We start from the raw sequence: 16,474 nt of genomic DNA, 5'->3' as shown, positions 1-16,474 counted from the left end.
GAGAGAGAGAGAAAGAGAGAGAGAGAGAGAGCACATAATGCTGACTAACTTAGATTGGCGTTTATTTCTATTTGACGATAAAAGCGAATTGCCAGATTGTTAGAGATTTTATAGAGGCTAACAAACATCTACTTAATATGCATTGGACTGGACATTTTGGACATTCTAATTAAATAATTGGTGTTCTCTATGCGGGCCGTTTAAACCGAGTTATTCAATTACACATTTCACCACTAATTGGATACGATTTGGCTATCAATATTGGGGGGCAGCTGGCACTCACCTTGCTGTGTCTTCACCTGCACCGGGGTGGACATGGGACCGGCTCCCATTGAGGTGTATGCCTGCACACGCACCGTATAGATGGCATGAGGCGTCAGTTCCGATACGGTTGTCAGTTCGCTATTGTCAATCATTTGCGAGTTCCACGAGGCCTCCGGTTGATTCGAATTGGTCGTGTAGTACACCTTGTAGCCCTGTAGAGAACGAGAGAAAGTAAAAAACGTTACACAGAAAAATTGCGAATGGGGCAATATATGGGACTCTTTATTACCCCAAAAATATTAACTTAAACTATTCCATTTCGAGCTCATTTAAAAGTGCATCCTTGTGTGCCCCTAAAATCCTTGGCTTAACCATAAACTGCTAGCAATTGGTAAGGCTGATAGCCTAGAATGAAATATGACCTGTGGTCTCAGATTTGCGTACTTTATAATTTTGGCATTGCGGCGAGAACTGTTTGCAGCTGCAGCACGTCGTGGCACGAGCCACACAACAATGGAGACCACAGCCATTGCGGCCTAGCACTTGACTCGATCAACGTGCAGCCCAGCCAGGCCATCCAAAGCCAGTCAGAAGGCAGCCCGAAGGAGCAGAAGGATCTGGCTTGGGTGGCTTAACTGAGAGCCCAACTGGCTAACTGTTGTGTGGCTTTGATTTCATTCGCACATTTGCATTTAAACGCTTTGCTCCCCTTCTCTGGGCCCGCCTGCGTTTTAATGCCAAACATGGCTAACGTCATTTGGGCCATTTCCCTGACCCCGGCCTTTCGTTTCGTCGTGACAAAGTGTCGACCCTTGGCCTGGCCTGCAGTCATCTGTAGCCGGAGCTCGAGTCTGTGTCCCTGTTCGGGTTGTTGTTTAATATGCGTACTCAATGCCAGGTACTTACGGTCACTTGTCCATTGGGCGTCTCTGGTGGCTCCCAAGTAATAACCATCGTTGAGGAGCTCAACGGCCGCACTTGCACATTACGTGGCGCACTTTCCATTTCTGAAAAGAGACAGACAGATGAGACAGAGGTAAGAGGTGGGACATAAGGATTATTACCATTGTTAGCACATTTAAATGAAAGGTGGACGAGAAATTATGTGAGCTATTTTTAAGCAGTAAACAGCAGCCAGGGGTCTACATGCTGAGATTATGGGAAACCTGAAGAACTTTTTTGTTTAGTGTGGGTATAATAATTCCAGTGAAAATATACCATAGTTCAGAGGCTGATTAATAGTCGTCATGGCCGATTATCTATCTGATAAACGTACCGATTTACAAGCCTATCGGAACTAAGAAACAAGTTGTTTGAGAGTCAAACAGAATAATTGCATTTGGGCTAAACTAATGTAGTGTTTTGCATTACATACTCTCTATAAAAAGGGTTGAAGTATGATGAGCTCATAATAGTTTTCGATCCTTCACAATCAAATGCGCTTTAAATGCGACTCGGTAAACGCCAGACCCCAACGCAGACAACCTCGGAACCTCGCGCGCTATCGGTCATGCATATGCAATTTTGTTAAATGAATTTTCCGCATTTGAGCAATAGTCAGGATTTTAAATCAAATGCAGACCCAGGCTGAAATTCGACCAGGACATGACAGCATGGGCACATGCATCATCAAATCAATGAGGCCGTGGGCGTGCGTATCGAGAAACCAACGCTCCACGCAAATGTTTTGCAATGCAAACAATCATCCATCACAATTGCTGGGAATGAACTTTTGCTAAATGCACGTCCGTCCGCAGGACTCGTCATTGTAAACAGTTTTGTGCTGCTGCCACGTAGAGTCCGGCGCATTATAGTGCGAATTTTGCATTTATAATGTGCAACGCAATGCTGCAAAAACACGCACAGCACAACATATAACACACACACGCACACACACTTTAACTGATTTTTGTTGTGCGAAAAACAATACTAATGCAGCCAGAGTCAGCCGAAATGCCCCAACTGCCTGTCGTCATATTTGAGACCTGGCATATGCTGTAAGCATATAATATCCATACCCTAGAAATGTTCATTATGTTAGGGGGGTATATTAGGGAGATAGAGCTAGCAAATCGTTTCTTTATACAATATATGGATATCCAGATTAGATCAGAAAGTAATTCGAGTTTAATAAAAGGAGAACTGACTGAGCGTAATAATTGTTCATCCAGGTAAAAACAAGGCCACAATTTGCATAATTGTTCATATCTTGTCCATTTTAGGAACTATTCCTGATCCTTATCCAACAGATTGTTGTAATCCTTCAGAATATGCAAGCATTTTGTATCTAATTGGCCAAACCTCTGCGTAGGGACGAGTCCTGTTTCACGCGAATTGTATGGACCAGCAGTTACCTAAAGTACATTTAAATCGTCCTTTTAGTTTCTGTAATATCAAAAATGTTGTTATTTCAACCTGATTCCTCTCTCTCTTTTCTCTCTCTCTCTCTCTCTCTCTCTCTCTCTCTCTCTCTCTCTCTCTCTCTCTCTCTCTCTCTCTCTCTCTGTGCTGTGATTAGTCTGATCCAGATCGGTGCTCTTTTAGAAATAACTTGGCCATTTCAAGAAGTTTCATGATGTCCTTTGGGCAACTGATAGTACTCCTTCTCCTCATTCGACATTTACCTAGAAAAGCAACTGCCAAGATAAATCGACATTTGTCCTTGCTGATGTTGACAGTTGCTGTGTGAAAGTTATCCTTTGGGCCAGTAGCGCCAAATATACACAAGACATCAAAATGGTCCTTCAATTTCATATTATTAAAATGTGTCGGAAATATTACATTATATCGGCCATATCCTAGCGGATATTGATTTTCTTTAGTCAATAGACTGTCCTAATTCTGTTAAAAGTAGAAAAAAAGGGACAAAAGTCCTTTAATGAGTTATCATCTGACCAAAGGAAATCAGAATCGCCCTTGTAGTTTCTGGGATATGGCTGCTTTTTCAAAAGGGACATATCCTTTGGCCAGCCGATAGTACTCATCCTCTCAATTCTGAATATACAAAGAAATTGATGAAAGTCCTTTAAACAGCCAAGAAAAAAGGACATTTAATTGCATTAAACATATGCTATAGCTCGGCCGTATCCTTGCAGATCTTGACAAGTTTTGTGTTAAACAACTCGTATGGACTAGGGCTACTAATTTGACGAAGGACATCGAAATCTTCCTTGTGGTTTTGAAAATATAACTATTTAAAGAAAAAGGACATTAATCACAAAATCGGCAATAGTTTGGCCAATTTGGGGACTATTGTTATGTCCTATGTCGAGCCGAGAGTCCTTATACTCCCACTTTAGAATTTACAAAGAGATAAAAGAAAGTCCTTCAAATAGCCTAGAAAACAGGACATTTGTCTGTAAAGAACATATGCTTTATCTTGACCGTGTCCTTGCGAATCCTGAAGGTTGTTATGTCAAACAACTTGTATGGACTAGGGCTATTAACTGACCAAAGGATATTAAAATCGTCCTTGTAGTTTTCAAGATATCAAGGATTTTGTTTTCAGTCTACTTTCTAGCGCATCGCCACAAATTTTATGAAATCCATGATTCTTAGACAAACCTAAAATATTTAAATGCAGATCGATGCAGTTGGTCCCCACGATCCAAACGCACCATGTCCTTTAAAAATCTGAAGGAATATGGTCGAGTTATAGCTATTTTTCTAAAAAGGATACTATTACAAAACTGGCTATATTTTGGGCATTTCAAGGACTTCCAACATGTCCTTTGACCATCAGAATGTCCTTGTTTTGCCGATTGAGAATATATAATTAAAAGGACGTAGGTCCTTTAATCACCAAGATATAAGGACATATATTTTGTATTTTAAAATTGCTATATCTCAGCCGAATCCTTGCGGGTCCTGACAGATCCTGTGTTAAACAAACCGTATGGACTAGGACTACAAACTGGCCAAAGGACATGCAAATCGTCCTCGTGGTTTCCGATATACGGCCACTTTTCTAAAAATGACATTCTTTTTATGGCCATATCCTGGCCAAATCCTGAAGGATATCCGAACGATATACTTTTTTGAACTCGTGGGAAGCAATACTATCGATTGGCATTCAAGGATTTCCAGGATTCGACAAAAAATTTCACTAAAATTTTTTACAGGGGTTTAGTCAGGAAATGGCCAAAAATTGAAAAAATCGGGACTAACTTCGCCATTTGAAGGACTATCGGGATGTCCTTTGGACAGTAGATAGCCCTCATCATCCCATTTACGAATATGCAACCCAAAGGACGAAAGTCCTTCAGACAAAAATGTTTTAAGGACAAATTTTTGAACCTAAAATAGCTTATAACTCGGCCATATCCTGGCGAATCCTGGCGAGTCCTGTGTCAAAAAATTGTATTGACTAGGACTACCATCTGGCCAAAGGACATCAAGATCGTCCTTGTAGTTTCAGAGATATCGCGATTTTACTGTAATTGTATGAATTCGGGCAATTTTCCTTGCGGCCCGCGACTGAAAATTTACCAAGTCCAGGATTCTTAGATGACCCCATAATGTTTTAATGCAGTTCGATGCAGTATGTCTCCACGATCCTAACGCACCATGTCCTTTGAAAATCTGCAAGGATATGGCCGAGTTATGGCTATTTATATCCTCTAAATGACCTTATGACATTTTTAATGCAAATGAGTTTTTTCTTTTCAGATTGAAGGACTCAAGGACTCTAATCAATTCTAGGGATTTCTACGAATCCTACAAGGTTACTCCTACAAGGATCGGGCTTATATTAAGCTAGATATAGTAATTTTAACTTAAAATCGAAAATACATGTAAAAACAACAAATTTGTTAATTTAAACAATAATAAATAATTAATTTATAATTATTTAACAAATTCCTGTTTTTATTTACTTCCAATGTATAAGGGATTGCAAAAAATTAAAAAATTAACGGTCGTTAAAAATCTGTCCTTGGTTGCCGAGATTTTACTAAAATTCAGCCGAAATACCAGGCGAACATAATTGACCAGAAGGTCGCCATAAAATTTCAGCGGATTAAAATTTTCATTGCATACCCGAAAGGGGCGCGCTCGTCGCCGGCTGGGTCGTCAGATTTGTACTAAAATTTGACTGAAATACCAGGCGAACATAAATGCCCAGCAGGTAGACGAAAATCTTCGAATAGAAATTTCATTGCATACCCGCACGGGGCGAAAATGTAACTCATTTAGAATGAGTTATGTTAAGTAACAGATCATGTTAAATGAGTGATGTTAAATACGGCTGTTAAGTAGCAAACATTTTTCATTGCATACACGCAAGGGGCAAAAATGTTACTCGTTTAAAATACTGTAAGACGGCTGTTAAGTAACAGCTGCAGCTGCAGCTCTGTACAGGGGCTGCTGAAACAAAAAGCATTCATATTTTTAGACCGTTCCAATGCACTATTTGGCAGGGATTTAATCCTTTAGGTTCTCGAGGACTATATCGATGGTATGATATAACCAAGGATATGCAAGTCAACTAAGAACCATGGGGGCGGCTGAAAGAAAAAGCATACATGTTTTAGGACCATATTCTTGCTCATTTAGCAAGAATTCAGTCCTGTAGGTTCATTGGGACTGTATCCATGGTATATATAACCAAGGATTTATGGGTCATCAAGAAACCAAAAATATTGTTGATATTTTTACAGATTTGGCTGAAAATACAACATGAACAATAAGATTGTTTTGTATAATTTAATTGATGCAATATCTGTTCAATTATGCCCGATTGAAGACATACGTTTCTGGATTCAGGAAAGTCTATAGATTTGATAGACCACTAATTTTAATTGCACCAGCACTTAATATTGACAGAAGATGTGAATATTTTAATTCCAATCGATATACTCGATCCGTATGAATCCGAAAACGTATACCATTTGAGAAGCGACTTAACATATGCTTTTTACATTTCACTTGTAATAATTTTAACAGATTTGCACGACTGTTGGAGTTAAACTAAAACAGAATTATGTTCCGCGGTCTCAATGATTGAAAAAGTCGACCAACAGAAAATAGAGCAAGCATCTTATAAATTCGAGTTAGCGCAATGCGAAGGTAGATATATGCATGAGTAGATATCACTCAAGAAAACACACACCTTAACAAGAGCATACAGAGATAATCGCCAGATATGCACATATGAATGTGTATATGTGTGCTATTGCATTATCTACCTATGCATCGCGCTCTCACGATTTTTTGTTTCTGCTTATCAACCTGCTCTATTTTCTGAGCACCGTTTTTACAGTCCGCTCGCGAAGTTAAGTTCTCTTTAGGCGATCACATACGCACATAAATGTATATCGTATAAGCTAGCGATAAGTATGTAGGGATGTGTATATGCGTTTATTATTGCAAATAAAACTTGGTTCACTTATGATTACTTTTTGTTTTTTTTTTTTTTTCACTCGCGGAACTTAGTAAGTTTCATCTAAGTAGTCAAATGCACATTTATCATGATGAAGATTTTGCACAGACACAAGCTTTTGATCTTTTTTTTTTTGTATATGTAAATCTAATATTTTGCAAAATGTTTTTAAATCGCTTCATCTATCTTATAAGAATACGTTTTAAGCGTCTATAAAATCGAATAATTATAATTCACTTAGTTTTACAAAAGCTTAAACTGCTACTGCTCAAGCTCAATTGACTTCTGAGGAAAAACTAACACAGAATAATCTTGCGCAGGTCGGCGCAGCCAAACGATCGGAAGAGAAATTCGTACACGAAAAACTTTAGCTAATAATGTAGATAACATGGGCGAACACACACCCAAACAAGTGTATGCAGAGGGAGTCGCATGATATGTGTTTACTTTATTATTCTCTACCTCTTCTTCGCGCTCTCACGATTTTTTTTTTGCTGCTTATCGCTTTAAGCATCTGCTCTGCGCTCGCGTAATTTCTGCAGGTAGATAGATAATGTAGAAGCAAACGCACACACAAACATATGTTGGGTATGCTAAGTATGTAAATATGTATGTATATACATGCGCTTATGGCTTTTTATTTATTTATACTCAAGAAGTCGAATATGTACAATATTCGCTAAAGATTTGGCAGAGACGCATGTTATTAATTGTCAGTCGTTGTTATAAAACACTGACAAATATGCTGATCCAAGGGAATCTATAATATATACATGTCATTATGGGATCGGCCTGCATTATAAAAGCCTCATTTATAATTGAATTCTTATAAATGTGAAAAATTAAACTTGACACCAAAACAAAATAGGCTTTAATAACGATGGCAGGCAACACGAGTTTTAAAGTAAACGTAAAGTGCCCTCGCTTAATGCTAGGCGCACATAAAAGGCAGTGGTTGATTTTTTGGATATACAAGCAATGGGAATACTACGCCAACGAATGTGTGGGATCACAGAGAGTGAAGGCTTGAGAGGCCACTTTTGCGCTCAGAACACAGCAACAGTGCAAAAAGGGCGCACAGCAAAAAGAGCAAGCAAGCGATCATGAGTTGATTTTGTAAGGAAACAATTCTTGTATTGAGCGATAAGCCCCAATAAAAATGTATGTGAGCGTGAAGCACAAATATGTATGGGTATTTTCTTCTACGTACGTTACCCACATTACATACAGACGCACACAACACACTGACGCGATATTTCGTTTGTTCTTATTGTTTGTATAGAGATGACTTATGTTTACTTTATACCTGGCGCTGCTGCAAACGATATAGTTATATGATCTGATTAGCTTTAATTACACATTTATTTAAACACTTTCAAAAATGCAACTGTGTATAAAAGAAGCTGATTAATAAAGTGCATTCACCAAATACAATTTTCGACAATAAGTCGATGGTAGGTATTAATATTAAATGTGTAAATAATTTGCAATTGAGTTCCTGATCTGGAGCTCCTTAATGATAATATATTCAGCTAAATTTAAAGATGTCTTTTTTTAGAATGTGTATAAGATATTTTTCATATCAAATAAATATCACCTGCCATGACAATGCTACGCACCGCTAGGTCTTAAAGTGAACGTAAAGTGCCATCTCTAAATACCAGGCGCACATAATCTGAAGCAGTTGATTTTATCTTATAATTGTCGTCACTTCGACTAAGAAGGTGAGTGCAAAGAGAGCTCACAGCAGAGCATATGGGAATGATCTTGCTATCTCGCTTACACATATGTGCGCAAAGGTAGCTCGGCGCATTAACTGTAACTCTCCCTTTGTTTGGCGCTCATGCAAATTCGTGCATACATATAATTTCGCTCGTTTGAGCGGATGTTGTTGTTGTTGCAGTCAAACGAATAACAGAATGGTTGCCGAATAGTGATGGCTGATCAGCATTGAGTTAACACGCCATAACATAACCATTTATGCTGATAACATAACGCTTTGTGCAGCTCGGGTAACTTAAGGCCGATCTTTTGTGGATATACCTTTTTGACTTGTTAAAATATTATAATTGCAATATTTTTAATGGTGATGTTATGTCCTAATGCAGAGAGGTTTAAAAAGATATATCCTTAGGTGATCGGCATTTATATATATTATGCCTAATTTATTTTATATTTATTTTGTCAAGGTAAATAATAAACTTTGGCTATAATTATGCCATGGCAGGGACCGCTAGGCCGTCAAGAACATAAAGTGCCATCTCTAAATACCAGGCGCACATAATCTGAAGCTGTTGATTTTGTCTTATAATTGTCGTCACTTCGACTAAGAAGGTGCGTGCAAAGAGAGCTCACAGCAGAACAAATGGGAATGGTCTTGCTATCTCGCTTACACTAATACGTAGAGGCAGTCGGCGATTTAACTGTAACTCTCCTTTTGTTTTGGCGCTCATGCACATTCACGCAAACATATATTTCGCTCGTTTGAGCGAATGTTGTTGTTGTTGCAGTAAAAAGAATAACAGAGGAGTTTATCTAACAGAGACGGCATAACAGCGTCGAATTTACTTACATAATTCTGTATAGTCAACAGCCAAAGTTATTGCAGCGTGTTAAGTTGCGCATTTATATTTGCAAATAATTCAGATTATAAGAAAGCAATATTATTCTGTTAAATAAAATGTATATGAAATGGTTTATCGGTAATATCGCCAAAGGATTGCCAGGATTACCCTAATTTGGGGCTTTCATCGATAAATACATTCGCATAAATACAATTGAATGTTTTAGTAAGAAACACAAAATTGCATTTCATACTCAAGTGAAGATAAGAACCTATTTGCGATTGGCATTCAACAAATCACAATTTAAATTTTGTCATAACTTGGCAGCACATGGAAGAAGCATTCAGTGGAGAATTCAATCTCATAATTGTTGACAAAATTGGCTTGATGTTGAATTTACAATTCTTCCAAATTCAAAATAGCAAGTCGAACAAAATTATTTAAAGGTCGCAAAGCAAATATAACATGCCTTTATCTTTAGAATCAGCTTTATGTGTGGATGCATACTGTAGCTGTTTATAGGGTATACAATAGTTGTGCATTGCCCTAAATCGCATTCGTAAATGCCTGAAATACAATTGTGAGGCGTGAAATTGCTGAACAACTGCACAGTAGCAGGATGAGGGAGGCAGAGAGAGACAGGCGGAGAGCGCAGATAGACCAGATAGAAATCGCAGCTGAAAGGGGGAGTGGAGTGGCAAGAGGAAGCTTTGCTAATTAGAGGGCAACAGCAGTGGATCGCCTCAATTGCTGACAAGCGTCAGCAAGTGTTGTTGCTGCCGCTGCTGCTGCTGCTGCATGTTGTGTGCCTTTTGGAGAGGGTGTTTGAAGGGGTGTGTGTGTGTGTGCGAGTGTGTGTGTATGTGTTGCATCATTTCCTTTTCTTGTGCTTCTCAATTGGTTAATGGCCAATCAATAAATTCCAATTCTCACAATTTTACTGCAATATCTACATGGTGCCACTGCAGCGTTTTACCCACAATTTATATCGCAGCCATCTCATCTGTTACACGAGTGTGTGTTATGTGTGTGCATATGTGTGTGCATATATGTGTGCATATATGTGTGTGTGCTGCACGGATAGAAGCGTCTGCCATTGCCATTTGCTGGGTCTAGGCTAAGATTTGCATGCAGCACATGGGGCATTCAAAAATTGCAATAGCTTGGCCTGGCAAGCGCCTGGGCAGACACACACACACACACACGCACACAGAGACATCCTGACCGGAGCGAAGCCTGGCTGCCAGTTATCCTGGCAGCTCCTTTTGCTTGTGTGCATCGTGTGGCAGCGTCACGTAAGCTGCATTTAAGAGCATATACATTACATACGGATACGCTCCATTAATATGTATCCCTTGCATGCCTGCTCACGCCTACTGCTGTCTGCTTATAGCACATAGCACTAAATTCTTAGCAGCCTCCCACACACACACACACACGCACACAGGCTCACACACAAGCCCGCACACATACAACGTCATACTTCGGAACCATGTGCTGAGGCCCCATGACCTATTACATGACGAAAGGAGCTGTTAAAGAGTTGCCAACACACTTGTGTGTGTGTGTGTATTGGTGTGTGTGAAGGTGTTTGTGTGCGCATTAAACTTAAATGTATTAGGCCATATTAGTTGTATACATTATAGCCAAATTGCAATACAAGACAGCAGTTACTTCAATAGCAAGGATTTCCAGCCAAAGGTTGAGTGCACACAATGGCGACAGATAGAGCGGGAGAGTGAGTGAGACAGAAAGATAGAGAAAGAGAGAGCGAGAGTGAGTGACAAGCCCTGCAGGACATGCTGCATATCTTTATAATTGCTGCGAATTGAGAGGGACCAGCAGCTGCCCGGCTTGCGTGAAAATTGTTAAGACCCTGTCTGATGCGATCAACTCAAGCAAAGTCTCAGTTAAATTAATGAAAAGCATAAATAACAGATTCCAATCTATAATATAACCAAAATAGATGATAATAGGCCAAGTGCATGTGGGCAATGTATGTCAGACACTTGAAACTTCAAATGAAACTTGAAATAGATGCAAAATGGTTGTAGAAATTTAAGGTTTTAAATTTTAGCATACGCTTGGATTACGAATAGCGTGTAAAAGTAGAGGTAAAAGTTAAAATAGGAAAATTGTTTTGCCAAGGCAAAACTCTGTGACCAGATGTGACTTGCCGTAAAATAGATTAGCTTTTATAAACATTTGTATGCATTTTTAGGGCATGCATAAGACCGTAAAGTCAATTTAAATACAAATGAATTTTTGTTTTATTTTGCAGGGAATTATACATGATCTGTGTATAATTAAGCCAGGATGCCTTTTTCTCCGAAAAAAATTAGAAATCGATTTCTGGGAATTTAGAATCGAAAATCGTTAAATGGCACACGAGAATGTCTATATGTATATACTTTATAGAGTCGTCAGAAAATGTAGAGCTAATCAAACATTTGCTGTCTAATAAATCTCATTTAAAATACGCGAACAACTTTATAAAGGAATGGGAAATGAACAATTGGTTAATTTAAGATGCAACCTGATAAAGTTCTTAGAACCACATTAAGAACCTTCCTCGTATATATTTTGACAAGCCCAAGTTCTTTTGACAGCTAGTAGGCACATCTTAAGACACAACTTTCTATGGAGTTATGTTTCAGGTACCTTCCATCTGATGCTCGTGCCTCCTTAAGCTGTCTGCTGTTTATGGCACTCGATTGTTGCACTTACAGACCATAAATTCGACTTTGCCAGCTGCTACCTAAGCTCCTAAGCCGACTCTAACCGAACCTAACCGAGCTGACACGTGTCATTATCCGATGCGTGCGACCTGCTGCTGAGTTCTCCAAAATGTTGTTAGTTTTCTTCTTTTTCGCATTTTCTTGTTCTTCTTTTTATTTCTGGTCTGCTGCCATTGTTGCTGCTGGCCGTAAACGTTTGCTATCGAAATAATATTTCGCAACGATATTGGGCAAGCGATAAGCATAATTGTGGCAATAAAAGTTTTCAACTTTTATACGACAAGCTACAAAAAAATCCCAAAAAATTGGCAGACAGGCCAAAATAGCCGCAGTAGAGAGAAGGACGAAACGAAGCGGGCAGCGGGCGGAACGCAGCGCTTGCTTACGCGCAATTGCCATGGCTAAAACGGCGTTGCATGCACACACACGGTCACACGCACACACATACATATGCATGGCACTTGTAAGCAGAGAAACGACATTGATGCGCATTCATATGAACGCATAACAATGCAAAGTTTATGCGTTGCCAGCCACATTCAAAGGGTAGAAGGTGGGGGGCGTCTAGGCGACGTGTGGCAGCTGCCTCTACACACACGCACACACACACATCAACAGATTTAGTGTGCGCGTGTGTCTGGGCTTGAGGCAGCTGCGTATGCAACGCTTCTTTTTTTAAACATTGCATTTACCTTTGATTCCAAGCAAAACTCGTGCAAAGAAAGGGTTATGTGGCGGTGTCGACGGTCAAGGGGGAAGGCTAATGTTATGTGAATGCCGCTCAAGAATTGTTATTGAAATTGTTTTGGCCATAAAATTTTGTTGGCCACCCACTTTGGCATAGAAGAAAAGGCTAAGAGGATACTTACTTGTGCCGCCAAATGAGTAATCGCCTGAGATGCGGAGAAAGCGTGCGAGAAAAAGAGAAAATAAAAGAGAGAGAGAAGGAGAGACGGAGAGAGAGACATAACGAGAAACGGGTGAGTACCGCAGTTTACATAAAAACTCAAGCGAAAAAAAAATCAACAAGAAAATCAAATTGCAAAAATTCCTGAAAAAATCCTGGCAGCGTGTGGTTAAAATGGTAAAAGTAAAATAAACGTTAAAAAGAAGAACAAGAGTAACAGTTAGTGGGTTTATCCTTAAGTGAACTCCTTTCGGTAGCCGGGCATACTCACTTGTCTCACCCGTGGTGCAAGTCGCCGGCGCCGAGGGCGGACCGCGTCCAATATTATTCACAGCTATCACATAAAACTCGTATTCGGTGTATGGACTCAGAGCACGGACCACATAGTACATGGTTATGATTCCGCTGATCTCGCTGAAGGCCTGATTCGCATTCTTCGGCTTGTACTGGATGACATAGTATTGCAGATCTTCGGGCCCCTTGTACGACCACTCCAGACGCACCGAAGTGGCGGTCACCTCTGAGATTTGCACATCCGTAGGCGCCGTGGGCAGAGCTAGAGGGAAAAAGAGAGAGCGACCATTTAAAATCTGATCTCAGGTTCCATCTGCTGCTTGCACTCACATTGCACCTTGACCACGGACACCGATTCGATCTGGCCCAGCGAGGAGGCGGCTATGCACGTGAAGTTGGCGCTCTCCTGTATATTATTCAACTGCAGCACATTCAGACCTATGGGTATATCATTCTCCGGCGTCAGATCTTGTGCACCTGCCACATAGAATGAGAGCGATTACCTTTGGGTAGGGCCCGGGCAAATGTCAATCCCACACACTTACCCTTCATCCATTTGACGTGCGGCATGGGAGAGCCGACGGCTATGCAGGATAGATTCAGATTGGAGCCCAACATCACCTCACTCAAGGCCTCTGGTGGGCGCGAAAATGTGGGTGGCACGCGACGCACTTTCACATACAAATTGGTGGCCTTTGAGTGCTCCGTTCCAATAGAGTTCTCCGCAACGCATTCGTATTTGCCCTGATCCTCTTCGCGACTGTTGTTGATTTGCAAGACGCCTAGAAGAAGAAAGGGCGAAAGAGAGAGTTATAATTTGAGTTTTTCTGAGAGAACTTAACTTTACATAAGACATTTTACAGTTGAGATTAATATATATTAAAGGATTTTTTTGTTTTAACAATTCTAACGACTTTTTCAGCTATCTTGTCGTTAGTTCAACTTATCCAAGAAATAACTGAGCTCTAGGTAAAAAAAACTCTTAAGACTGACTAGGATTGGCTTAAAAAAACCTATCCACATTTATATGAGCTGGCGTTAATCTTCAATCCTTTAAAGCCTGTACTTCACTTGAGGGCTTTTGACATAGTTCTTCTCTTCTCTTTCTCTGCGAAAGGGTTAACTTGTGCTCTACCTGGATATTCCGTCGCTTACTACCTGTTTGCCTATAAAACACAGACCTTTCTAACCAGGCTATTCAGTTACTTATTGCACACTCGACACACAACTCAACAATGTTGCAGTTACTTCCATTGGTGCTAATCTCCAGTTATTTGGGCGTCCTGGGCACCACCTACGTAACAGTCGATGACCACATGGAGCCAACAACTCTTGCTGAACAATTGGAAATGGTGGATTTGCTGGACTTGGGCGACAGACCCAGGCGCATGGCACAGCCCAAACAGCTGCACACGTCGGCCTCAAAGTTTCTGCTTGAGGTGTACAATGAGATCAACGAGGAGCAGGAGCCGCAGGAAGTGCTACAGCAGCGACACAAGCGTTCGCTAGAGGACGATATACTAGTGACCCGTGAGGATCGCCAGGAGATAGCTAGCTGCAACAGTATCTTGACCTTCTCCAGTCGTCTTAAGCCGCTGGAAGAGGGGGAGATAAACTCTCAGCAGGACTTGCACATCACGTTCAATACGAATGACGTACCCATGGACCTGACGCTGGTGCAGGCCATGCTGCGCATCTATAAGCAGTCCAGCTGGCAGGAGCAGCGTCAGAATTTTACAGTTTCCGTATATAGAAGGATCCACAGTCATCATCAGGCTTTCATGGAGGATGGTGCTCCTGTTTATCGTATCCTGCACTCGGTGAACACCACAGCCCTCTACAAGGGCTGGCTAGAGTTCAATCTGACGCAGACGCTGCGCGCCTGGTTGCTTAACAAGAGCCCACAGCGCCACGAGTTGCGCATCTCGTTGGGCGAGGCGCAGCTAAGTGCCTTGGGCGCCGGTCTAGTGGCGCCCCAGGCAGCGGGTTCCAATCTGGAGCCCTTCATTGTGGGCTATTTCAATGGGCCCGAGCTGCTGGTTAAGGTACAAAAGCTGCGCTTCAAGCGCGACCTCAACAAGCGCAGAGCCATGTTACCGCCAACTGGCCACGTCCGGCCCCCGCCGGAGGTATTCAAGGCGCCGCAGTCCTGCGAGCGTCTTAACTTTACAGTGGACTTCAAGGAGCTGCAAATGCACAATTGGGTCATAGCGCCCAAGAAGTTCGAGGCGTACTTTTGCGGCGGCGGCTGCAATTTTCCACTCGGCACTAAAATGAATGCCACGAATCATGCGATTGTTCAGACCCTGATGCATCTGAAGCAGCCACATCTGCCCAAGCCCTGCTGTGTGCCCACTGTTCTGGGCGCCATAACCATATTGCGATACATTAACGAGGATATCATAGACTTAACCAAATACCAAAAGACGGTGGCCAAGGAGTGCGGATGCCATTAGATGGGAGTGAATCGGGGGTAATCCATCTAAGCCTGGCTAACAAAAATGATGCTACTTTTAGGGTTAAACCAGTTTAAGCCGATTTCAAATGGGTTTAGTTTTTAAGATTAGCAACGAATGAGACAATCCTAGTAGAGACAAAGTTTGAACCGGTTCAAAAATGTTTAAATATTATAATTTATAAGATGAAACTGAAAGCCAAAAATAACTATTGTAAAACCCAATTTAAAATGGGTTTTAGATAAAGGTATTCTCCAACTTAAACAACAACAGTTTCAAAGACTTTAAATCTATTAAAGAATTTCCTATATAAAATATTGAATTATGTTTTGAGTGCATGCTCATAAAACCAGCCTTCCAACCCATCATCATCATCATCATCATCATAAGCAAACTTCTATAATATGTAAGCAATTTTAAGGTAAACAGAAAAAAAAAACAGCTTTAATGATTTATGGCCAGTGCGAACGCATGTGTAAGTAGTCCTAAGATCTAAGATTTATCAATAAATTTGAAAGTCAAAGTGTGCTTGGCTTTTGTTTCTCACATTTTGTAGCTTTACTTTAATGGCCGTATCCACATGATGCTCATTGGTCCATAAAATGGCCAGAATTTACCTTTTTTATGTCCGAGTAGGGGGGATAAGGGTGGGGTGGGCGAGGTGGGCTTGGTGCGTAGGGCAGCAGCAACACATGAAAATTAACACAATTTTTTTATATGATTTTAAAGGCCGTATAAAAGTTATGACAGTGTTTGCTGCGAATGCGACTGCTTGGAATCTGCCAGGGGTCTATTAAATATCGGGCGCACTTTTCCGGCATATTAAGCTAATGTGAATGACACATATAAAGCTTCATAAACTGGGTAGAGAG

The 16,474-nt window shown here is 40.8% G+C and overlaps 2 protein-coding genes across 3 annotated transcripts in view; one reads left to right on the top strand and one right to left on the bottom strand.

Moving 5' to 3' along the window:
- LOC115759220 (tyrosine-protein phosphatase Lar) overlaps positions 1–16,474 on the bottom strand; it is a 151,735-nt gene that overhangs the window by 17,823 nt on the left and 117,438 nt on the right. For both annotated transcript variants that reach the window (XM_030700113.1, XM_030700114.1), the window contains exons 7-11: positions 13,692–13,928; positions 13,477–13,623; positions 13,124–13,408; positions 1,171–1,271; positions 284–476 (exon numbers count right to left, since the gene is read on the bottom strand). In XM_030700113.1, coding sequence (XP_030555973.1) covers positions 284–476; positions 1,171–1,271; positions 13,124–13,408; positions 13,477–13,623; positions 13,692–13,928 — 963 coding nt within the window. The remainder of the gene's footprint in view (positions 1–283; positions 477–1,170; positions 1,272–13,123; positions 13,409–13,476; positions 13,624–13,691; positions 13,929–16,474) is intronic.
- LOC115759216 (protein screw) lies at positions 14,382–15,602 on the top strand. Its single transcript, XM_030700108.1, has one exon. The coding sequence runs from the start codon at positions 14,382–14,384 to the stop codon at positions 15,600–15,602; it is 1,221 nt and encodes a 406-aa protein (XP_030555968.1).

The sequence above is a fragment of the Drosophila novamexicana genome, unplaced genomic scaffold, assembly GCF_003285875.2.
Source record: "Drosophila novamexicana strain 15010-1031.04,08,12 unplaced genomic scaffold, DnovRS2.1 tig00000193-arrow-pilon, whole genome shotgun sequence".
Lineage (NCBI taxonomy): Eukaryota > Metazoa > Arthropoda > Insecta > Diptera > Drosophilidae > Drosophila > Drosophila novamexicana.
This window is presented reverse-complemented; position numbering and strand designations above follow the sequence as displayed.

Excerpts from the sequence above, each read along its gene's own strand:
- LOC115759216 (XM_030700108.1), top strand. The coding sequence starts at position 14,382 with ATGTTGCAGTTACTTCCATTGGTGCTAATCTCCAGTTATTTGGGCGTC.